At 43.9% G+C, this 26,395-nt stretch overlaps 1 protein-coding gene across 2 annotated transcripts in view; it reads left to right on the forward strand.

Annotated features, from left to right (window-relative positions):
* The window catches only part of LOC117360764 (aldehyde oxidase 1-like), a 166,287-nt gene that overhangs the window by 62,621 nt on the left and 77,271 nt on the right, over nucleotides 1-26,395 (forward strand). For both annotated transcript variants that reach the window (XM_033945089.1, XM_033945090.1), the window contains 5 exons: nucleotides 2,948-3,110; nucleotides 5,124-5,216; nucleotides 7,760-7,929; nucleotides 11,578-11,695; nucleotides 20,210-20,332. In XM_033945089.1, coding sequence (XP_033800980.1) covers nucleotides 2,948-3,110; nucleotides 5,124-5,216; nucleotides 7,760-7,929; nucleotides 11,578-11,695; nucleotides 20,210-20,332 — 667 coding nt within the window. The remainder of the gene's footprint in view (nucleotides 1-2,947; nucleotides 3,111-5,123; nucleotides 5,217-7,759; nucleotides 7,930-11,577; nucleotides 11,696-20,209; nucleotides 20,333-26,395) is intronic.

A 26,395-nucleotide genomic window follows, 5' to 3' on the forward strand; every position in this document is an offset into this window, starting at 1 on the left:
CTTACCCCTTAATTCTATAAAAATGGCTGAAGTTTGCCTGCGCAAATTTGGGCACATATGCAAATTGCATGCACAATTTAATTGAATAACAAGCTAATTAGTGCTAATAACTGACATTTTATCAATTATTGATGCTAATTAGAATCAATTAGAAGTCACGTGTGTAAATTTAGGCTCGGAGTCCGTGCCTAAATTTTACACGAGTCATAAAAGGAGCTGAGAACTTTTCAGCAGCCCCTCGTAGTTCCATTTCTAACTTATCTTGTATATCTATGTCTGGTTACTGCTGAAGACCCAGACTGTCTTAAGGAAGCCATTGTTACTCCGATTAAAAAAAAAAAAGATAAAATATTAGCTGATGTTTATTCAGGCTTTTATCTAGTTTCAAATTTGTCTTTGCTAACAAAAGTATTAGAATGGTTTTGGTTCGATTGAACAAATATTTGAATAACAATGGCATTTTGCATTGCTGTCAGTCAGGATATTGATGTCACCGTAGCTTTGATTCATTGCTACTAGATGTTATATATGGTATACTGGTTAAGGCTGATCAGGGATTTAATGCCCCTTGGGTATAATTAGATCTTTTGACACAGTGTCCCATCAAATTAAATCTGATGCATTGAAATGATTTTGTTCTTATTTCTCTCATCATACTCATACAGTCTGTTGGAATCAAAAAATTCCATCTAAAAGCTGTTTGAAGCGAGGTTTTCTCCCATACTTTTTAGTTTGTATTTGGCTCCCTTCCCTTAGCAAAATTGCTTAAAGGTTGGAATATTGATTTCCATGTTTTTGCAGACAATATTCAGCTAATCATCATTTTAAAAGATGATCATGAAGCTGTTATTTCCAACCTTAACAACAAACTTTAGGTTATGACAGACTAGATGAGCAAATAAGATTTGATCTTGAGCGCTGAGAAATCCTCTATAAGGTGGATCTCTCCCAAACAGCATGTTTTACACGCATTATCTGAAGTGTTCAGTAAAACTTTATCGTTGTCACAACATCTTGTACCTCTGGGTTTATAATGCGATAGTGCATTGAAATCGAATTTACATATTGGAAATGTAGAATCCTTCTCTGTTTTGTGTTTTCATTTCCAGATGGTATATCTATTGAAAATAAAATTATCAAGGTCCAATCTGGTTAAAATTGTGCATGTTCTTCTTACAAGCAGATTGGACTATTGCAATTAATTTCCAATGGCTTAGGTAAAACTAGATTCAGTTAGTACAAAATACTGTAGCCAAGTTGGTAACCAGAAGTATGAAGTACGATCATATTACTCCAGTATTATATTACTCCTATCCTTATTTTAACATTTTATTGTAAACCGGCTAGATACCAGTTGATGGTCGGTATATTAAAAATTAATAAACTTGAAACTTATATCAACTACATTGGCTTCTTCTGGCTGCTTTTATCACCTTCAAACCATTATGCTTAATGTTCAAAACATTTTTGGGCTAATACAATATACTTCTCAGGGAACACTGCATCCCTTGCAAAAATTTGTCTTCATGCAATTAGACTATCAACAGTGAGGAAAAAGGCATTTTCATATGTTGTACCTATGTTGTGAAATGCTTTATCAGATGAACTGCATAATGTCTTATTTTAGTTTTCACAGATTTTTAGAGGCTTTGTTGTTTCAGCAATGTTTATGATGTTTTAGTTACCTTGATTCTCATCATTTGGATATGGTTTTGTTATATTTTATTCTTCATTAATTGTTTGTCTTTTTTGGAGTTCTGTAAATTGCTTTAACACTTAGTACAAGGTGGAATATAAACTGAATCAATTCAATCCAATCCAGTTCCAGGAAGGATACTTTTTGGCCCATCCTTGTTCTGAAATTATACCCCAAAGCAGTCTGGGATTTGTAGTCTCTGATTTTAACCATTGAAATCCTTACTGCAGCTCGTTTTTTTTTTTTTTTTAATAATTCTTTATTCATTTTCACAAATTACATTAAGTGTTAATATTTTCATTCACAGTAACAATAAATACACCACTTATAAACAATCATTGGTATATTACATATATTCTTATCCCTATCCCTCCCTATCCCTCACCCATCCCCCCTAACCATATACTCCATTATTGTATGATATATGTAATAATAAAATACCCCCCTCCCTACCTCATAAACTAATAAACATAAGGGAAATAATTTTACTTAATCCTGACAATATTTTGTTAATGGTTTCCATACATCCTGAAATTTCTTAAAATAAAACTGCAGGTCCTATTATGCATCATGATAGGCTTCCCAGAAAGCCATGACTGGTCCTAAATCTCCCTCTTGCAATTGGATAACTTGGGAGCTCTCCTTAAGCTGCTGTAAATAAAGTAGTGCGGTTACTGTTTTAGTCCACTTTAAATTTATTTATTTATTTTGATTTATTTCCCGCTCTTCCATAAACTCAGGGCAGATAACAGTAGAACAAACACAGTTTCAGAGAGTAGGAGAAGCAGAAAACAGAGGGAACCTAGGTACAATATTAAAAGCTATCAAATAAATCAAGGAGAAATGTACAGATTCTGTAGGCAATAACAAGATTTGAACAAATTCTTGGAGGAAAAGTCCATAATACATTATTAAAGTAGACCTGGGAAAGCCACTGTTTATCCCTAGAACTAAGTAGCATGGAAATTATTTACTTTTTGGGATACTGCCAGGTACTTGCATCCTGGATTGACAACTGTTGGAATGATACTTTGGTTGATTGATTTTGGTCTGATTCAGTAAGGCAATTCTTATGTTAAAGACCACAATGCCTATCTATCATGTATGTGTTCCACTTCTATTGCAATACTGCCAATCTCACTCAATCTCTAGCTGTACTCCCACCTTTCCACAACTAGGGATCCCTTGTAGCTATAGAATATCATATATCAATGTTGTATAATATATGATGTCCTTATATTTTTATTCTAGGCAGTGGAATCAGAATATGCTGGACATCGCTTGCAAAGATATATTAGATGAAGTTACTCTCCCTGGCTCGGCTGAGGGTGGAAAGGTGGAATACAGAAAAACTCTAATCATCAGCTTCATGTTCAAATTCTACCTAAAAGTGTTGCAAGAATTAAAGAAAATGGTATACTATTTACCTCTCTGTTATTGCATAATCGCAAAGTTTTAAGATTTGAGTATTTTAGTTAAGCATTTTGAAAAACATAGTGCTCATATGTGAACATCCAGGGAACTTGAAGCAAATAGGAAGAGGGAAAGGAATAGAGATAAAAGTTTTCTGTGAAATGGCAGGATGGAAAAAGTAAGACAAGAAAAAACAGATAATTGGCCCAACCAGACTGCCTGTTTGTTCTAGTCTACACTGCTCTACTAACTAAGCCATACCAGCTTGACTTCAGTAAGTCGAGCAATGAGGTCATTATGGGCCAGAGTTACTAAAGAGATTTCCCATTTTGTGCCTGTGGCCATTGTCCACTATGAATAAATTTAAACAGTCAAACAAAGGCTAGCTAAAAACAAAAGGGCAGATTGATGTGTCAGAAAACCAGGTCTAGAAGGGAAAGAGTTTGAAAAGAGAAAAGGAAAGATATAATACAGAAATCAATATCTCTGAAAAGGAAAGTGAGGAGGCCGTATGGTGATAGGTGTACACAGCTTCCCTGTCTATGACCAGGATCTCTTCTAGGGTCTGTATCCCCTTTTTTTTTTAATATAGTTGGTCACAACACCTGAAGACCCAGTTTTGAGTCTTCAGTTCCACTTTCCAGGAGATCCAGAGCTCTTAACCTTTAGTGTTTCAACCTCTCATCAACTGTTGTAGCAGCAGAAGAAAAAATGAATCGGTTCACATTCATGTTATCTCCTTGGAACCTCGCCTTGACCTCACGACATTCAGATGATGCATGAGTAATTGTGTAAGGTTTATTCATTGCATCACACACATTAATCAGCTCTAGAAAATGTGCTGCCTGACATCTCTGCCAGTGGTGATCATAAAGAAAAGGAAGTGAGTTCACTGGGTACTAGAAGATGTTATTTTAAGGCAGCACAGTTGACTATTGACATGTTTCAGAGCAATAAGCAGTGGCTGAGTTTTAAGGAACCTTATCTATAAATTTTCTTTATAGAAAAGGTTGTCATGTTACTCTTACAGTTGCTTGCATTACACTGAATTCCAGAAAGAAATCAAAGTTTATCTAATGCTTCAATGTCAGCAGGAGACCTGAATTAAACTGAATGTTTCATCTTTCATCTAGTTGGGTCTAGACAAGCTAATGAAATAAAGTTATCAGTTTCTGAGGAGGAGTATAGAGGAAAAGATTGTTCCTATAACATGTAGGTATTTGCTCCTTGATTGTTCAGTCATCCATGGCAGTAACTAGCCATATATGGGAGAAAAATATCATTACTGGAAAGCAACTCAGCAATGAAACACATGGAGCATTTAGAGCAGTGAAACAATCATATTGCAACTAATGAATGTTTCATTAAAGAGTAATGAGGAGAAACAGATCCCTCTGCGTAAGTTTTTGGGAACTATCTGAACAGTGACTTATAACTGCACTCTAGTTCACTGGCTCACGAGCTAGGTATAGCTTTGATTACTTTCTTTCTTGCCTTGTGCACTTGTGTCAGTATACCTGGCATGGCACTAAAAATGACTCTATGCGCACACCTAGTGTTGTATGTTAATCAAATATGTGTTTGCATCTGCTCTCAAGGTACATAGACTGTACTGTGCCTAACAGCTTAATCAATTCTTCAAGAATAACACAATGGAAGTATAAGGTATGAACAACACTAGATCATCACAAGGAATCAGGCAGCTGAGTTATTAGGTCAGATACAATGAGTGGAAAGAAATCAATAACTGTATCTTGATCTGATTAATTTTATACATTCTATTAATACCTCTGGTTCAGTTTTTAACTGTATTCATTCTTTATAGTATCTTTTCTAAATAAGAAATAAATGGAAACAAACCAAGTTTACTAATGATTGGATATTTACATAGTTAATTCAGATTTGGAGATCTACTACGGTAATATGCAACTTTATGCCAAAATCAATGTGCATGTCTACTGGAGGGAGAAGCATTATTCTTTTTTATGAATCTGAATTTTTTTTTATTTTTTAGAACCTGCCCAGTGTTCATGAAATGCCAGCAAATTATATCAGTGCCATAGAAGATTTTCCAACTAATGCACACAGGAGCTTACAGATCTACCAGGTCAGTGATACAGAATATGTCAAATATTTGGGCTATTTCAAATAAATCCCATTGTAAATCTGAGTAGGGAATTAAATGGAAGAGTTGCCAACAGGTCCTCACATTTGTGGGGTAGGAGAAGTTGTTCTTGGTAAGTGGTCATAATTTTAGGTCTGTTAAGTAAGATGAAACCAGGATCCAATAAACCAATGGACATCACAATGGTTTTTACTAGTAAATGGAACACAACTCCACTGTGGTCAGGCAGCCTGGCTTTTAGGGTGTGAAACCTGTGCGGCCATAGAGGGAGCCATGTCCAACACTACAAGACTATACCAGTACCCCTCCCTTCTGGCACTCTTCCACATCAGTCCTCAGGCTTCAGCCCAATGCTCCTCAGTAGGTGGGAGCAGCCAGATAAGCACAGGTCATAGCATCAGCTTTCAAAATGTGAATCTTACTCTTCAAACTCCCTCACAGAATATTTTCTTGGTACTTGCTACAATGCCTGTTTCTGAAAGCATAGTCCTTTGTTTAACAGTGATAAGCTTCTATGGACTACTCTTAGACCATAACTCTGAAGCATAGCTCTGACAATTCTCTTCATGACTTCAGCAGGAATGTCCATTTTTTACCAAAAAATTGAGATAATTTCTCTAAGCAGAGTAGGAAGATGGGATTAACTTCCCTTTCTTCCAGAAAATCACCCTTGATTTCTTTCAAAATCTGATCAGTTCAAGTAGGGATCCCAAGAAGTCTTTCTCACCTTGAAGGACTTAGCACCATGACCTTAGACAGGATGGGAAATGAAAAAAAAGGAATACACATGGACCACAAAAATTTTGTTTACTGCCACTTTTCTAGAGACACCTCCCAGGAGACAATGTCTCAGAATTTCTAACTTCCCACTCTCTGACCTAGTCATCCAGAAACAGAAGGGTCAAAGGTCACCTTCAACATACCCCCCAACGGTCATATTCAGTTAAACATGAGTATGGAAGTTTTTCACTGCATAGAAAATTAACTCCACTATGCACACATCCTCCTTTATATGAAAACTACCATTTTGCTGCCAGCTGTTGCTCCCTAACCAGTTGTCCTTTGTATGGGTAGGTGGGTTTGCTACTTTGTTTTGTTAGTCCTGGTTTGTTCCTGCAGGAATGTGGATTTTTGCCAAGACTTACAGAAGATCAGATTTCCATAGATATGAAGAATTCCACAGTTATGCCTCTGATATTTTCTATGAATTGCGCCATGTATTTTTCTTGAGCCTGTTTAATTATGTGAAATTATGAACCTATTTTCAAAAAGATCACATGTCACTAGTCCTTATTGTCAAGGTTACAGCCTCTGTCTTCAACTCCTCTTCTTCCTTCTCCTCACATATCCATAACTTTGCTAAAACATGAGATTTCTTTGTTGATAACTAGAGCTGAGCTGTACTGAATAGCATATCTACTATTTGGGTGAATACAAATAATGAAAAATACTGTTCATCGAAATATGAATACCAAATATGAATAATGGGCATTGAGCTTTAACATAATAAAAGAAGCAATGTGAAATTAGAGATCAAGTGTTTATTTCAGTGGGATTTAGCACAGTAGAGACCCGGATTATTCATATTAAAATTTAAATCATTATTCAGCCAAATATGAATAATATGTTAGGGGCACTATTCGGGCTGAATCGAATACAAATATTTGGTACAGCCCTATTTATAACATCACCAAAATCCATCTACTATTATCACCTGCTGGTTAGACTAGTGCAACTTGCTCCCACTAAATCACCTCTACCAACACCAATCCAACCCCTCACTCCTTCGCCCCTGCCTGTCCCCCTCCTCCCATTCCATAACCAAGGTTCTCTCCCCTCTACAGGCTCTGACCCTTTAATCTCCCTCCCAACCCCACAATCCCCCTCTCCCCGTCCTAACAAGGTACCCGGTGGTCCAGCAGGGATCTTTGTGGCAAGTGCGCGGCCCTCTCGCTCCTGCCTCCATGCAGCTGCTTTCTAAAATGGCTGCTGCGACCTTTCGCAGCTGCTCACGGCATTTCCTGTAGCGCCGCGAGCTGCCACTAGGTCTCAGCAGCCATATTAGAAGGCAGCCGCGAGGAGGCAGGAGCGAGAGGGCTGCACTCCTGTCACGAAGACCCCTGCTGGACCACCAGGTACCTTGGTAGGCCTGGGTGAGGGGAGCGAATCGTGGGGGTTGGAAGGGAGATTAAAGGGTCGGGGCCTGGAGAGCCACATGGCTGAAGAGCCGCATGTGGCTCACAGCTTGCTGACCCCTGTGCTAGGACAATGGAGGGCTAAGTGATTTGCTCAGGTCACAAGGAGCTGCAATGAAAATTGAACCTGGTACCACTAGTTCTTTGCCTACTGCGCTAACCATTAGGCTACTCTGTTTTGTTTTTTGCATTACTGTCCTAATTAAAAGGTGTTTTTTGGTTTGCTCTGAAAGATGCCTCAGTTGTATGTATACAGGTCTTCCCCAGGGCTCCAATGCTTGCCCGTGTCATCACAATGATATTGAGGCTGGTATTGTGTTTCTTAATCAGGATGTAGACCCAAAGCAACCTTTTCAAGATCCCGTTGGACGTCCCACTGTACATGTGTCTGCCATTAAACAAGCAACTGGGGAAGCTGTTTACTGTGATGACATGCCTGCTGTGGATTGTGAACTCTTCCTGTTTTTTGTGACCAGCACTCAGGCATATGCAAAGATTGTGTAAGTATATTAAATGGGCTTTAAGTAAAGTTCCAATTGAAATACTATTAACTAAGCTTCATACTCTAAATCATAATGATGAGCAGTCTTTACTTTTACTGGAGCACTGGTCTAGATCCTAGCAACTCAGTTTCAATGCCAAAAAATGCAAAGTCATGCACCTGGACAGCCAAAATCCATGCAAGACTTACACCCTTAATGGCGAGATCCTAACAAGAACTGAAGCAGAACAAGACTTAGGGTGATTGTCAGTGAAGACATGAAGTCTGCAAATCAAGTGGAGCAAGCTTCATCCAAAGCAAGGCAAATCATAGGTTGCATACGCAGGAGTTTCGTCAGCCGTAAACCTGAAGTCATTATGCCATTGTATAGATTCATGGTGAGACCACACCTAGAGTACTGTGTGCAATTCTGGAGGCCGCATTACCGCAAGGATGTGCTGAGACTGGAATCAGTCCAGAGAATGGCCACCAGGATGGTCTCAGGACTCAAGGATCTCCCATACGAGGAGCGGCTAGGGAAGTTACAGCTCTACTCACTCGAGGAACGTAGAGAGAGGGGAGACATGATCGAGACGTTCAAGTATCTCATGGGCCGCATCGAGGTGGAAGAAGATATCTTCTTTTTCAAGGGTCCCATGGCAACAAGGGGACATCCGTGGAAAATCAGGGGCGGGAAACTGCACGGTGACACCAGGAAATTCTTTTTCACTGAAAGGGTGGTTGATCGCTGGAATAGTCTTCCACTTCAGGTCACTGAAGCCAGCAGCGTGCCTGATTTTAAGGTCAAATGGGATAGACACGTGGGATCTATTCACAGGTAGGGGAGGGTCATTGGAGTGGGCAGACTAGATGGGCCGTGGCCCTTATCTGCCGTCTATTTCTATTTTTCTATGAGCATTAGAGAGCAATATGCAATTGTCTTATCTTTTATAACCTTTAAAATGTTATAGCTTAAATACAGCAATGAGTTGCAATACAATAATATATACAAAGCCCCTTTTTTATTAAGGGTTTCTCCTTGATATACAGTGTATACTCCCCAGATTCTGTACAGGCTGCCAAAATCTGGGCTCACAATGATAAAAATAGTCAGTTAAGTAATAACAATCAATTTACTGAAGTTAACAAGTACTTAATTGGTAGTAATTAGGAGTCTGCCCTACATCCTATTCTATAATATGCACACCTAAATTTCATAGTGTATAACTACAAAGGGATGTGGCCCTAGGAGGGGCATTCCCAGAAATTAGTTCTGATGTTTTAGAATATGTGCATTTGTGCAAAAGATAAGTGAAGTCTATTTAGCCTTCCAGTGATTTCTTTATATGCAAATTTCAACGTATAAGACTTTACACAACGGAATTACATATTAAAAGCAGTCAAAGATATAAATTGAATTTTCAGGTCTCAGAGAGCAATCTCAATATAAAGTTCGCTATGACTGGCTGGTAAACTCTTAAACACAAGAGGGGGTTACCTTCCCCTCTTTAGGAGTTTCATATCTCTGAGCGTACCATATAAATATAGGATTACTCTCGAGAGGCCAGTTTTCTATTATAGTCGGTTTCTTTTTTATTTATCAGTTGGATACAAGCATTTACACCAGCCTTTAGCAGGTGTAAATGCTTGCACCCAAAGTTAGGGGTAAAATTTCCTATAAGCTAGTAATCTGCAAAGATCGTTCTGTGCTAAGCACTCTTTACAGAGTTCTGGCTTAGAGCTCCTTTTACTAAGCTGCGCTAGTGGTTTTAGCGTATGCTTAACGCGCACTCAATTGCCCCGCACACTTGATACTAACGCCACCATTGAGCTGGCGTTAGTTTTAGGATCGTAGCGTGGGGGAGAAGCACACACTAATCTGCAGCGTGCACTAAAAAACGCTTGGGCACCTTAGTAAAAGAGGGGGTTAGTGTGGAATAGATCCTCCCAATACCTCACTTTGAGCGACTTTTACTGAATTCCTCCCTATAGGATGTAATTCTATAATGTAATGTATTTAAATGTTTGGAATACCAGCATATAAACTCCTATATGCATACATACAGTATGTGTATATTGAATACAATACAATATAATACAATACAGTGCTTATATTCTGCCAGTAAATCTCTCAGCTCTATGAGGATTACAAATTTAATATACTGGATAACAAGAGACAACCAGGAATTACATAAAAACCTTTCATATATTTCTAACTTATACTTCCTAAATTCAAATCAGTTTAGATCAGTGGTCTCAAATTCAAACCCTTTGCAGGGCCACTTTTTGGATTTGTAGGTACTTGGAGGGCCTCAGAAAAAAAATAGTTAATGTCTTTTTAAAGAAATGATAATTTTGATTGAGGTAAAACTCTTTATAGTTTATAAATCTTTCCTTTTGACTAAGTCTTAATAATAATATTGTAATTTATAGCTAAAGAGACATTTGATCAAGAAACTTTTATTTTACTTTTGTGATTATGATACACATACCAAGGGCCTCAAAATAGTACCTGGAGGGCCTCATGAGGCCCCTGGGCCGCGAGTTTGAGACCACTGATTTAGATATTCTTTAAAAAAATTGCCTTGACTATCTTTCTAAATATGAGATAGTTTGTAATCCGTCTCATTCCTCCTAGAATACAGCAGACTATAGATATTAAAATAAATAAATAGATGCCAAATATGTATCTGTGTGCTATTCTATATAAGTCTCTGATAGCTTCTATTTGCAAGGTGTGCATTCACTAGTGGACTCTGGGTGGGGCATGGGTAGGGTGTACATTTGTGTATCTCACACATGTCTATTCTAATCTTTTGTCTTGCTATGCCACATCATCCCCAAACTGATGTTAAGGCTAGAGACGGTTCACAGAAAGGATTACAGTAGAATCCCAGTTAACCGGTACTCTCAACCAACCGGCAAAAAAAAATTGCCAGCAAAAAAAAATCATCCCCCCTCCAGCCCCCAGAGCAGCAGCCATTCCTGACCCGACAATCCCCTCTCTCCCTCCAGCCGATGCAGCAGCAGCAGCTGGTCCTGACCCAATGCAGCAGAGGAAAGTCCTTGCCAGGGCTGGCCCACAAGCTTCCTGTTTACAATGCTGCCTCTGCTGACCGACTGCTGCTGCTGCTTCGGGAGAACCACAGGTAAGAGATTCCAGCTCTACAGAGTGAGGGGGTCCATCGGAGGCCAGAACCGAGGGGGGGAGGGGGAGAGGAAGGGACATGGATACTAAACTTGTAAGGTGAAGGGGAGGAGAGATGGATGGATGTTGGACCCATAAGTTGGGGGGAGGAAGAGAGAAAATGACCCAGACCAGAAAGGAAGGTGGGAAGGGAGGCCCACCTACAAGTGGGGGTGGGGGGAATGATGAAGAGAGAGTGACTCAGACAAGAAAGGTATGGTATGGGGTATAGTATTACAGTAGTTAGGCCTATTTCTAATAGTAACTTTCATGCAACCAGAAATACCTGGTTATGCTAGTATTCTATAAAAGAAAGTAGGATCATACCAGGTACCTTTTAGGAATCTATATATGAGCTTATTTATAGAATTACCCCCAAGGCTTACAGTATCTTGTCATAGAATTAAGGAAGTGAGATTAATAATAAATTGGAGTTCTGCTGTATGACATTACATGATATTTTTTAAATGATCTTCTCAGGTCAATTGACAAAACAGAAGCCCTCAAAATCCCAGGGGTGGTGGATGTTGTAACAGCTGAAGATGTCCCAGGCATAAATGAACTACCTGGACCAGAATATTTATTTGCCAAAGATAAGGTACAACATTATATGAAAATATGCCACGGAAAATGTCTGCAGTATTACCATGCATGGAAAATATCAGCTATGATGTCAACTTGGAGCCATGGTAGCGAAACAACATTCCCCTGATGTGCTGAAAATGTATATATAACACTACACATGGAGAATTGTTTCTTTGTGGAAGTGAGGAGATAGAGAAAGTAGTGGAATCAGAGGATAGAGACAGTTAGCGAGGAGAGAGTGAGAGGTGAAAGTAGGATAGACAAATATATAGAGAGAGAGAGCCAGTGTTCAGCAACCCATTCCTAGTAAAGTTATTAGAGGCAATGGAAGCCTCTCAGGCCCGGATTCTGTAAATGGAGCCTTAACTTAGGTCTTGGTAGACACAAAAAAGCACCGTTTAAAATGCTACTTTAAAAAAATTTCAAGGCGTCTACCAGCGCCTAAAAAACTGCGCCACAATCACACCTCTGGTGCTGTCTACCGGCGCCTAATGCCCATGTAGGCATGGTTAACGCCAGAGGCACGATTCATATTAAAAGGTAGATGTTGGGAATGTAGGCCTTGAAAACCCTGGCCTACATTTCTGGCACCTACCTTTGCTGGAGGCACGATTCACTAAACACACAATCGGCAGCCGCCGACAACGGTGCCATTTAGAGAATCTGGCCCTCAATTACAATTTAATCTTGACTTTAATGTTTTACATTCTATACAGTCTAGTTTTAGAAGTTTGTGCAGTACAGAGACAAGTATAACTCAATTGTGTCAAGAGATAAAGGTAAGGGACAGGCAATTTTTATGCAGATTAATCTTTTGGCTATTTTTGAATTAACAGAACATGATCTTTAAATTGTTAAACTAAGTAGACTAGGAATTACCAGCGTGTTGGAACTTGCTGTAAGAAGTGAGATCCCTCAGGGATCTCATTGTCCCCTTTTTTCAAATACTTTTGATATATATACCTGAAGGATTGGGGACTCCTTTATATTCTTAAAGAGATGATATAAAAGGCAATTCTATAAGCTGGCACCTAAATTTAGTTACCAATAGGGCATATATTTTACAGAATACTAGCACACATGTGATTGGTGCCAATAATGGAAAGTTCTGTGCCTAAATGCTGGGTGTTATTTTGTAACCCAGTGTATATAAATTGTTTAGCATGCATCTGCAAAGGGGTGCGAAAACACAGTAGACAGAACAGAGGTCCAAACTCCAATGCAAAATGTATTCACAACATAAAAAGTCTGACACAGCCATATTTTCTCCTCATAAGAGCTGCATCAAGGGCTGTAAAAACCAAAAGGTGTTATTCAGCATATATCACCTCTTGGCAATAGCTTCTCTTCTCTCCCTTACAAACTGTAACAGCGGGATCTGGATAGCACCTATTACCGCCCATACATCCACCCCCACACCCTATACCTTGTTCTAATAACTGAGTCCACACACAAAATTTGGAATATAGCCGCAGCTCAATTTATTAATCAAAACAGCAATTAAATAAATTTGCCTAAATGAACATCCTTAACACAGTAACTTCCATATAACAAGATCTGCCAGCTCCTCTCGAGCTACCCGGTGTAATCATCAATAAATTGCCCCCGACTCCGCCATGAACAGCAAGAGTCTGAGGGGTGGCATGACCTCATGCCCCTTTAACCAGGTCAGTAGACCCCAAGGCACGGCTCCCAGCCGTCCCTCCGCTCATCGCCGGATGAGTCCCAGCACCCAGTAGATCGGGAGACCAGCCACAGGTCTGTATTCATACAGGCCCCCCCCCCAATAAAGAGAGCTGCGACTATCACCGTGAGGGAAGAACTCTTTCGCAACCCGATGCAAAATCATCGAGCAGAAGATCCCATCCTACGGCTGACAAATGCACCCCGTCACTGTGAAATATCCCATCGCAAGAAACATCCACCCACTCATGTAATAACTGCATCCCACCCTGACTCATTACCCACTTACCCACCTGCCGATTAAGCTTCGCAAACCCCCGTGTCCAGCGATGAGACGCCAAACAACATGGGCGCGGTACAATATCTGACCAAACCAACAACACCCCCGGGAACCAATCCAGAACCACCCTCAAATCAACCCTAATGATGTTTACCAAGTCCTTCCCTGAACATACATCAACATCATTCCCCCCTAAATGAATTAAAAGCATGTCTGGATGACGGGGCCGAGATCTCAGGCGTTCCATCAACAACAGCAGCTGGCTCCATCGCATCCCGCGTTGATGTATGTTCAGGGAAGGACTTGGTAAACATTATTAGGGTTGATTTGAGGGTGGTTCTGGATTGGTTCCCGGGGGTGTTGTTGGTTTGGTCAGATATTGTACCGCGCCCCTGTTGTTTGGCGTCTCGTCGCTGGACACGGGGGTTGGCAAAGCTTAATCGGCAGGTGGGTAAGTGGGTAATGAGTCAGGGTGGGATGCAGTTATTACATGAGTGGGTGGATGTTTCTTGCAATGGAATATTGCACAGTGACGGGGTGCATTTGTCAGCCGTAGGATGGGATCTTCTGCTCGATGATTTTGCATCGGGTTGCGAAAGAGTTCTTCCCTCAAGCTGATAAGATTGGATTGTCATGACCTACCCCTAGTGAATCCATGTTGACAGGGATCCCTTAGGTCCCCCTCATCCAAAATCGTGTCTAATTTACCTTTAAGAAGAGTTTCCATGAGTTTACACACTATTGATGTGAGACTCACTGGTTGGTAATTCGCAGTCTCTGCTCTGCATCCCTTTTTATGCAGAGGAATGACGTTAGCTGTTTTCTAGTCCAGCGGGACTCTCCCTGTACTTAGGGAGAGATTGAAGAGCATGGCTAACGGTTTCGATGTTCTAGTGAAACCGTTAGCCATGCTCTTCAATCTCTCCCTAAGTATGGGGAGAGTCCCCCTGGACTGGAAAACAGCTAACATCGTTCCTCTGCACAAAAAGGGATGCAGAGCAGAGACTGCAAATTACCGACCAGTGAGTCTCACATCAATAGTGTGTAAACTCATGTAAACTCTTCTTAAAGGTAAATTAGACACGATTTTTGGATGAGGGGGACCTAAGGGATCCCTGTCAACATGGATTCACTAGGGGTAGGTCATGCCAATCCAATCTTATCAGCTTCTTTGATTGGGTGACGGGAAAGCTAGACCTTGGAGAGTCTCTGGACATAGTATACTTGGATTTCAGCAAAGCGTTTGACAGTGTCCCACACCGTAGGCTATTAAACAAGATGAAATCGATGGGCTTAGGCGTGAAGCTAACTGCATGGGTCAGTGATTGGCTGAGTGGAAGACTTCAGAGGGTAGTGGTCAAGGGCACCCTCTCTGAGACGTCGGAGGTGACTAGCGGAGTAATGTAATGTAATTTATTTCTTATATACCGCTACATCCGTTAGGTTCTAAGCGGTTTACAGAAAATATACATTAAGATTAGAAATAAGAAAGGTACTTGAAAAATTCCCTTACTGTCCCGAAGGCTCACAATCTAACTAAAGTACCTGGAGGGTAATAGAGAAGTGAAAAGTAGAGTTAGAGGAAAAATAAAAATAAAATAAACATTTTAACAATACAGCATTGATCTAAATACTTTGGAAGGTAGAAGAGAGGAGAGAAAGGAATAGAAGCAGAAGGGGGAGTACTGCAGGGCTCAGTCCTGGGACCATCCCTTTTCAACATATTCATAAGGGACTTGACCCGAGGGCTTCAGGGTAAAGTAACACTGTTTGCCGACGACACCAAACTATGTAATATAGTAAGTGAAAGCAATCTCAAGGATAGTATGACGCAGGATCTGATCACGTTGGAAAACTGGTCCTCGAAATGGCAGCTGGGCTTCAACGCTAAGAAATGTAAGGTCATGCATCTTGGCTGCGGAAATCCATGCAGAACTTACACCTTGAACGGAGAAACACTAGCTAGGACTTCAGAAGAACGGGACTTGGGAGTAATCGTCAGTGCAGACAGGAAGGCTGCCAAACAAGTGGAGCAGGCCTCATCCAAGGCAAGGCAAATGTTGGGATGTATCAATAGAGGCTTCATCAGCCGCAAACCTGAAGTCATAATGCCGCTTTACAGAACCATGGTGAGACCTCACCTGGAATACTGTGTGCAATTTTGGAGACCACACTACCAAAAAGATGTGCTTCGAGCTGAATCGGTCCAGCGAATGGCCACTAGAATGGTCTCCGGACTCAAGAGTCTCTCATACGAAGAAAGAATAGGCAAACTACAGCTCTACACTCTTGAGGAGCGTAGAGAAAGGGGAGACATGATTGAGACATTTAAGTACATCACAGGTCGTGTTGAGGCGGAAAGCGATATATTCCTCCCCAGGGGACCCTCGGTCACAAGGGGGCACCCGCTCAAACTCAGAGGAGGGAAATTTAATGGTGACACCAGGAAGTATTTCTTCACAGAAAGGGTGGTAGATCACTGGAACAGACTTCCGGTGCAGGTGGTCAAGGCCACCAGCGTGCTCGACTTTAAGAATAAATGGGACATCCATGTGGGATCCCTACGGGGGTCGAGCTAAGGAACTGGGTCATTAGCACTCAGACTTGATGGGGTGGGTCAGAAGAATGGGCAGACTTGATGGGCTGTAGCCCTTTTCTGCCATCATCTTTCTATGTTTCTATATTTGACCCCACCAGGAAACACGAAGACCCCGATGACCCAGCCCAAGATGTCGACCACCAGGACGAATACCAGCTCGTTCAGCCGCCCAGTGAATAAAAGAATGACCAACAATCCAAAGGGAATAACAGTGGCCACTGGAAGCTGAAAGAAAAACAACAACAACTGACCATAAGCAAGACAATAACCCTGCTTCCCCCCCCCCCACCAATTACCGAGCCCCCCACCGACCGCCCGACAGAGAACCGGAACCACCCCGACGAATATAGCCCCGGAAGGCATCCGAAACCCAAGGACCCAACCTCTGAATACCCTCCCCTGACATACCGGCCATGTTAGCACTCGTGGCCGCTCCGATTCGAAAGGAATGAGTCCCATACGCTGCCGGGTCCTCACCACAGCGTACCAAAGCCAAACGTAAAACCGCTTGAAATTGATAACGCGTAAGAGGAGAGTCCCTTGAATGCACAAACAAAATGGAAACCCCTTCTGGTCGGACCGCAAGATAGGACCGCAACCGAGTAACCGGACACGAACGACAGTTGGACACCGAATGCAGTACTACCCATTGCCCAGCTGCACACTGATCAGTCTTGGAACTAACAATGTGAAGCCGAATGGTCACACCCTGAAATATAACATGCTGAACCAAAAGCCCTCGAGGGCCTAGATGCGACGACGGACAAACCAACAATTCAGCCCCAAAAAACGCTGTGGCAAAAGCAGCCTGAAACAAACAAGCCTCATACGGCGAACTGGCCACCACCGACAAGGCATCAAGCAAGCGAAGAAGGAGCTCATGCATGATCAGCAACCGGGAATCCGGAGGACTAGGGCGAACACGAAGCATAGCTCTAAGCATATGCTGAACCAAAAAACCAGAAACCGGACAAGCCCAGCCTAAGGCTCTACAAAAGAATTCAAAGCCCGCTAGACGCCTGCGGACAACTCCCCGAGATACCCGAGCCTGAAACGACGACAAAACGAAATCCGCAAAGGAAGTTTCTGCCACGTCACCCGGGCACCAGCCCCTATCAGCCAAAAAAGCCGCCACTGACCGAAAACCTGCAGAATAGTGCGACCACATGGAAGCAGCTACAGACATTCGGAGCATCTCCCAGATTCCTTCCTGACCAGGCTCCATAAATGCGCTGGCATCGTTGAACCTTCCGCTCGAGCTTCTGGTGCCAACCGACGAAACTGCAAAAAATTAAAACGAGACAAAGCATCAGCGATACCATTTTGCACACCTGGAACATGACGCGCCCGTACATACAGATTTAACCACAAGCAGTGCAATACCAACTCACGCATCAGTGAATTCACCGCCATGCCTATTCACCACCTCAACCACTCCAAAATTGTCGCACCAAAACACTAACCGCCGATTACGTAAAACATCCGCCCACAACTCACAGGCAACTACGAGTGGGAACAATTCCAATAAAGTAATGTTTCTAGTAATACCTGAACGTACCCACTCCTCTGGTCATCGCTCTGCACACCAAGCGCCAGCGCAGAATAGCCCAAAGCCCACTCCACCGGCTGCATTAGAATACAATTCCAAATCTACACTGGACACATCGGGCGCCTGCATGGGAACCGTCCCATTAAAATCACACAGGAAATGGGCCCAAATGCGAAGATCCGCTCGCACCCCTGCCGAGAGACGCAGAAAATGCCTCCGATCCCGCACTCCCGAAGTAGCAGCTGCCAATCTACGAGAAAAAGGCCGACCCATAGGCAGTACACGACAAGCGAAATTAAGAGATCCTAACAAGGACTGAATCATGTGCAAAGTCGCTTTTGGGACCGAAAGCACGTGCTCAATAAGCACGAGCAACTGACGCACCTTCGCCTCCGGAAGACGAGTAACCATAGCTATTGCATCTAATTCAATCCCTTAAAACACGAGGGAGGAAACCGGGCCCTCTGACTTGTCAATAGCTAATGGAACCCCAAAAGCAGCAGACAACTCCTCAAAAGTCATTTTCAATCGTGCACAATCAGAACTGTTACCTGCACCTACAAACAAAAAATCATCCAGATAGTGGACCACAGAACCTACGCCCACCTGCTGAACCAACACCCAGTGCAGGAATGAACTGAACTTTTCAAAGAACGCACAAGAAATCGAACAGCCCATCAGCAAACATCGATCGTAAAAATAATACCCGTCGAAACGAAAACCTAATAACGGAAAGGACTGTGGATGAATTGGCAACAACCGGAATGCCGATTCAATATCCACCTTTGCTAAAAGCGCTCCCCGCCCGGCCGCAACAATGTGTCGCAAAGCGCTGTCCAAAGATGCACTGAACAAAGGTCCCACGGAATGCCCTCATTAACCGAACGACCCAGAGGTCGAGACAAATTATGAATAAGACAAAACTGACCGGTAACCTTCTTAGGAATCACAGCCAACGGAGATATAATCATCTGTCCCGAAAAGGACCAGCAATACGACCCAAACGCAGTTCTTCAAACAATTTGTCCCGAACAATATCATGTAACTGAGAAACCACATTTTGAACTCTCCCACCAATGATGGGCCCATGAAAAGGTATCACAAAACCAGATGTAAAACCTGTTTCTAAAAAGACAGCTGTCTCACGAAGACGATACCTACGCAACCAAGGTCACATGGCTGCAATACGTATCGGCGTCGGCAAAGACCAACAAAAATCACTTCCCGGCTCCCCCTGCAGCAAGTCCACCCCGCTTAGGACACTTAAGTGCCGAATGTGTCTGTCCGCATATAGAGCAGGCGTGCCTAAACTTACAGTCGGTAAAGGGGCAAGCGGATTTGTTAAATTTCCAATAAACGACGGAACTCGCCGCCGCCCCACCCCCAACGCCCCCGCGAAAGGGCCGACCACTACCTGCAGGACCAACTCCTGCCTGCCCCATCGGGCCTGCCATAGGCTTAGAAGCCATATATGTAAGCCACAAATTAACGTCCTGAGTGCCCCAGGACATAAACTTATTTTCCTCCATTTTGTCCCTAAACGCCTCATCATAATTTAACCAGGCCCAACCTCCAAACCGCTGATATGCGTCAAGCACCGAATCAGCATAAGACAACAACAAGCCATACTCTTGGGGATTAGCACGCCCCCAAACACTCGCCAATCTCAAAAAGGCCCGCATCCAATTAATAATAGACTGCGCCACAGGAAAAGATTTAACCTCTTTCCTATCCCTTTTTGATTTTTTATGACCCCGCCTATGAACTCTGCCCTCCATAAGGTGAAAAATATCCACACACGACCGCCGACGAATTTTATGACGCAAAGTCCTAGGCACCTTCTCCCAAAGTTCCGTAAGAGCCACCAACGCAGGCGCACCTCGTACCCCCCCCGGAAGAAACCGCACCTTCACCCCCCACAGACACTTCTACCCCTCCGGCTCGACCTGCAGAGGAAGATGACACGGACGAAGATGACGAGGAAGACCCCGAAGACGAGGACAATGACCCCCGACGCTGCCGTCTTGATATACAATAAAAGTGATTCGGCACCGAGTCTCCTTCACTATGTTGTTTCCTACTTTCCAAGTTTTGGGAAGTTGGCATCCCCCTTTTTCTTAGTACACCATTATTCTAGACATTTACATGTGTAACACACATGTAAATGTGGGTGTCTAGGTGGGTCTAAATGGGTCATTTAATATAAGACTTAGCTCACTAAAATAAGCCAAAGTTCCTCTCGCAATAGACCTTAAGTGAGGGAGCAGATCATTTAGCTTGATCAGCCTTTGTTATTCTTTGCTTTTTCTTAATAATAAGTATATCTTTACAATCACATCACAATACTTTAGAACAGAAAATTCAGCCCAACAATGCTACCAGATCGTATGTCATTCTTATTGTTCTGTTTATTTAGGTGATATGTGTGGGCCAAGTAGTCTGCGCAGTGCTGGCAGATACAATAGATCATGCGAAACGAGGAGCAGCAGAGGTGAAGATCGTCTACGAGAATCTAGAGCCTGTCATTCTCACGTATGAGGTAATACCTGGGGGAGCCCAAGAAGTATGCACAGGATATGGGGCCTCATTTGTATAAGACAGTAGGGGCTAAAAAGCAGGGCCATGTACAAAAATTAATGTGTCTCAATGGTAAAAGTATTACTTGCTTTTATTTAGTCTCTGGGACAGTAGTTGTTAAGTTACTTTAACTGCATGTGCACTAAGATCTAGGAGAAGAACCACCAGAGTGGAATAAGGAACTCTGAATTAGAGGTCTGCACAGGAACGGGGATTGCGGGAATCCCGCGGGAGTCCCCCCTAACCCACGGGACTCCCAAGGGGACCCCCCTCTAGCCAACGGGACTCCCAAGGGGATGAAAGGCGTTGGAAGCTGGGTTCGTCCATATAATATAATGGACACGTCAGCCTTAATAAAAGAGGGGGTTTATAAGTTAATTAGCTGAAGAGAAAACAAAAAAAGGGTTCCACCAAAGAGATTCCACAAGTAAAACAGCAGCGCAAACACAAAAGAAACTGTGGAACTGATGATCCTGTCAGAAGTAATTGCTGCTTTTTATGGGGACGGGTGGGGATGGAAGTAATTCCTTGCGGGGATGGATGGGGACGAAGGGATCCTGACGGGGATGGGTGGGGACAGAGAGGATCCTGGCGGGGCGGGCGGGGATAGGTGGGATTTCTGTCCCTGCGCAACTCTCTACTCTGAATACAGTTTTGCTAGAACCTTCATTTGCACTGATATATGGTAATTCTATAACTGGTTTGAGCACTTATATAGAAAGATGGAAGAGAACACAAATACATTAAACAAGTTCAGTACTCCGCCGCAAACTCGTGGTTCAGTGTTCGCAGCCCCAGTCGTTCGCGGGTTTTTCCCTTCCTCAAAAATACTGTTTTTCATATTACCCCGCGCACTTCTCTCCTGTGCTGCGAATACTCAGCATTCCGTGCAGCTGCTTTCTCCAGCACCCAAGGTTGTTCTGTTGCACCTTTCCCTTCCAGGGGTTCTGCAGTAAAGAGGAGGAGAGGAGTGAGCCCAAAACAGAGCACATCATCAAAATCGGGCAACCTGCACGGCGCAAAGTTACAGAGAAAGCTGGCCCTGCAGGCCTCTCCCGCCTCCCCTAAACCGCATCCAATTATCGCATTTTTTTCAAAATTTGCGGGTACTCCTGGAATGGAACCCCTATGAATTTCGGGGGAGTACTGTAATACTTGGCCTTCTAAAGGGGAATTCAGTAAAGGTTGCCCAAATTTAAGCACAAGAAAGATGTGTACTAAGGGCCTGCATCCCCAACCCTATATGTCATGTCTGCTGTCCAAGTTAGATTGTAAGCTCTTCTGAGCAGGGACCATTTATAAATGTCAAAATGTACTGTGCTGCGTACACCTTTCAGCATTATATAAGTGATAAGTAGTAGTAGTACATATTGTGGCGGGGAGTAAGGACAGCGAGTTGCTGGACCTTAGTCCTCAACACTGCACCAGCCAAGCGGGTTCTGGAATGGCCAGGTATGATTGCAATCTGAAAAATAAAGTACTGCAATGGTCTTCAGTTTTTCTGCGGACACTAGTTTCTACCTTGCTTTCACCAGACTTTTCAACTTTTTGACCCAAGTGCATGTGTTCATGGTGCCTACGTTCGAGACAGACTCTTGATAAAGGCACATACGCCGAAACACTGCCAGTGTCGAGTCTTTGAGCTATTATGACATATTCTCCAATAAAGTGATTTAAAAAAAAACAACTATACACTCTTGGCTGAACTTCTGACATCTTGTCCTCGTGACTTCTTGTTGTGTGCTTTTGGCTCGTCATTGAGGCCTGTCCTTGGCTTCTGATTTAGTGTCAACTGTACTTTCACCAGATATTGATAATATGTCTATTTCCTGACTATCTGGCAATTAGTTTATACACTGGATAGACTTGTCTGCTGGACTGGGTTTGGAAAGCATCTTAGCCTGGTTTCTTTTGTCCACCTTTCCAGTGGCGTACCTAGGGTATGTGGCACCCGGGGCCCATCATTTTTTGACACCCCCCCCCCCATGTAAAAAAATATTTTTTGTAATGACCATGAAACGGAATAAATGGTCAGAATAGAAACAGGCAGTGAAAATTTTCTTATATTCCAAACATAACATAAATTATGTCTGAATTGTCATGACATCAGAAGTACATATGGAGTAGTTGCAGGTGATGCTTGGGACAGTTCTGATTGTGTTAGTTCGGTTTTATGTGTTTTTTGAATAGAAGGGTTTTTATTTCTTTTTGAAGGTTTTGCAGTCTGTGGTCGATGTCAATTGGTTGTAGAGTTGGGGGTCGAGTGTTGCAGCTCGAATGGCTAGGAGGTTGTCGAACAGTTTTTTTCTTTTGACGTTTTTGGTTGGAGGGTGTGTGAATGGTGCGTGAGTTCTCCTATGTCTGTTTGAAGTGGATTGAATTATTTAGCTGAAGAAATTAGTTACCCCCTCATCCCACACACATTAATTCTCTTCCATTTTTGTTCCCATTATAAAAAACACTGATAAGTTCCCAGAAAAAAAATACATTAAATAAGAAGTGAAAACAAAGGCCCCTACAGATGAGAACATAACATAAGAATAGCCTAACTGGGTCAGACCAATGGTCCATCATGCCCAGTAGCCCATTCTCATGGTAGCCAATCCAGGACATTAATACCTGGTCAAAACCCAAAGAGTAGCAACATTCCATGCTACGATCCAGGGCAAGCAGACACTTCCCCCATGTCTTAATAACAGATTATGGACTTTTCCTCCAGGAATTTGTCCAAATCTTTCTTAAAACCAGCTACACTATCTGCTTTTACCATAACTTCTGGCCACTTCATTTTTAAGTTTAGATCTTTCCTTTCAAACAGAGACCTTGCTAGATGTCAAATACAGCACAAGGTAACTTCACATGGACTTAGCTGTGCAGGAAATGTGAATCTCCTCATACACCCACCATATAGTGCAAAAATGTGCAAAGGTCTGTTTTTTTCTTTCGATCACTACATAGCCTAATGCCACACAAGCAGCGCTGTTACAAACATATTCTGTAGGTCAATGCTAAGGATAACAAAGTTTCCTTCCTTGGACCAGAAGGAGATAAACCACTGGAAGAGATCCCAAAACAACACCCAAAGACCCACTCAGTGTGTGAACCAGTTGAGTGGAGTGGACTAACTGGGGGGTGGAAATGGGCCCGGAGTTTGCTCAGCAGAATTTCCCAGACCACCTCTTCCTCTCAACACATTGACACGCTGCCACCATCACCACTAGGAACACCTCACTGGGTAGGACAGCTATGCTATAAACTTTATAAAACACATTATTATATTTTCTTATAAAACACATATTTTAACTGAACTCTCTGACATCCTCAGCCTTTCCATTCACAAAAATAGAAGGAAGAAAAGTTCCCATTTCCTGCTGTCTCATGTCCCCGGCCTATACAATATTTTTTTTCTGCAGACCCTTCAAAAGTCTGACCAAATCCTCGTTTCACTTGCATTATAAAGTACTGAGGATGCCATCTCTCCCCAATCCCAGGTCCTAAAGTCTAAGACAGTAGCGCAAACTAATGCTGCCAGATACAGGAAAAAATTTTTTGATTCGATTCAGCCCTATTGAATTGGTTTTTCAATTCGATTTTCCTGCCCAGTTGGGTGATTTTTTTCAAAACTCCTGGTGGGTTTTATAGCTTTTTCACCCCCTTTGGCTTCTCCTAACCACACTGGCGCTGTGGTGTAAATAAAATAAAGAAACAAAAAGGACTTTTCCTCTCTCTGTTAAATCCTAGCTCACGTTTGCAGTCCAACACCAGCTCTGGCAGGATACACATTTCAAATCTGACATATTATAATCACAAAACAAAAAATAAAATTAATTTTTCTACCTTTTGTTGTCTGGTTATATTTCAAATCTTGTTGGTCCAAAGCTCTGGTTTTCTTCTGATAACTTGCTTGCTAGGGTCTCCTTCTTTCTGCATGCTATCCATCCATCTGCCAACTCTGTCCTCCCTTTCCATTTCCCTTCCCTTCCCAGGAAGTCTGGTATCTTTCCTTTTTTTCATCTCCCTCCACAGATCCACCTTTTCTTAAATACCCTTTCATCCGGCATCTCTCCCTCCTTCCCCAACACCCCAGAGTCCACCATCTCTCCCTTTCTTTTCCTAATTACCCTCCTATCCAATATCTCTATCCCTCCTCCACACCATCCCTTGTGTCCAATTTCTCTCCCTTTCTGTTCCTTCCCTCCCTAAATCCCATGGTCCATCATCTCTCTCCCTCTCCTCTATTTTCAGACCCATTATTTCTTCCCCCCCCAAAGTTTGGCATATGCACGTCTCTTTGAACACCCCCTTCCCTCCGTGTACTTCTAAATCATGGTCCCCCCCAAAGGCCTGTCCCCCCTTAAAGGTCTGCCTGTCCCCCCCTTGAAGGCCTGAACCCCCCTTGAAGGCCTGTCCCATCCCCTTGTAGGCCTGTCCCCCCCTTGAAGGCCTGCCTGCCTTTCCCCCCCTTGAAGGTCTTCACCCCCCGAAGGCCTGCACCCCCCCGAAGGCCTGTCCCCCACTTGAAGGCCTGTCCCACCCCCTTGTAGCTTCTCCCCCCCTTGAAGGCCTGCCTGCCTTTCCCCCCCTTGAAGGCCTGTCCCCCCTTGAAGGCCTGCACCCCCTTGAAGGCCTGCACCCTCCCCCGAAGGCCTGCACTCCCTTGAAGGTCTGCACCCCCCCGAAGGCCTGTCCCCCCCTTGAAGGCCTGTCCCACCCCCTTGTAGGCCTGTCCCCCCCTTGTAGGCCTGTCCCCCCTTGAAGGCCTACCTGCCTGCCTTTCCCCCCCTTGAAGGCCTGTCTCCCCCTTGAAGGCCTGCACCCCCCCTTGAAGGCCTGCACCCCCCCCTTGAATGCCTGCACTCCATTGAAGGTCTGCACCCCCCCTTGTAGGCCTGTCCCCCCTTGAAGGCCTGCCTGCCTTTCCCCCCCTTGAAGGCCTGTCTCCCCCTTGAAGGCCTGCACCCCCCCCTTGAAGGCCTGCACTCCCTTGAAGGTCTGCACCCCCCTTGAAGGCCTGTCCCCCCCTTGAAGGCCTGTCCCACCCCCTTGTAGGCCTGTCCCCCCTTGTAGGCCTGTACCCCCCTTGAAGGCCTGCCTGCCTTTCCCCCCTTGAAGGCCTGTCCCCCCCCCTTGAAGGCCTGCACCCCCTTGAAGGTCTGCACCCCCCCAAAGGCCTACACCCCCCCGAATGCCTGCACCCCCCCTGAAGGCCTGCCTGCACCCCTTGAAGGTCTGCACCCCCCCCGAAGGCCTGTCCCCCCTTGAAGGCCTGCCTGCCTGCCTGTCACCCCTTGAAAGCCTGCCTGCCTGCCCGCCCGCCCGCCCCACTCTGAAGGCCTGATGCCCCGACCCACCCCTAAGGACCGCTCGCCCCCCTGGCCTCCCCGCACCACCTATGAAGCAGCCGCAGCAGGATCGCGAAGTCAGCGTCAGCGATCCCTGCGCTGCTTCCTGCGCCACGGTCCCGCCCCTCCTCTGACGTCAGAGGAGGGGCGGGATCGCGGCGCAGGAAGCAGCGCCTAAGCAGCGCAGGGATCGTTGACGCTGACTTCGCGATCCTGCTGCGGGCTGCTTCACAGGTGGTGCAGGAAGGTCAGTGGGGCGAGCGGTCCTTCGGGGGTGGGGGGGGACTGAACGGCAAGGCCGGGAGCACCCTCTTAGGGCTGGCACCCGGGGCGCACCGCCCCCCCCCTTGGTACGCCACTGCACCTTTCTCCCTTCAGTGGCTGGAAATGCTGAGAGCATCTGGCAACTGCCCTGCTGCTTCTGTTCCCAGCTAGGAATGAAGCTCTTCCTCAGTGAAGCTTCCTCTTCCTTCTATCTGCCTGATCTCAGATTCCTTACCTGTTTAACTACACCCACAGATGCAGCTGAGGCTTTTATTGTATGTTCCTTAGGCTGTTTGCCTGTTTTCACTAAAATTTTTCCCAGTGTGTTTTCTAGTGCAGTTTCCTCCACGCCCCCCCTCTCCTGTCCCTGCCTGGGCCAGCAGATGTGGTACATGGGAATGGATTCTGATTTAGAGGCT

The sequence above is a fragment of the Geotrypetes seraphini genome, chromosome 5, assembly GCF_902459505.1.
Source record: "Geotrypetes seraphini chromosome 5, aGeoSer1.1, whole genome shotgun sequence".
NCBI classification, from domain to species: Eukaryota; Metazoa; Chordata; class Amphibia; order Gymnophiona; family Dermophiidae; genus Geotrypetes; species Geotrypetes seraphini.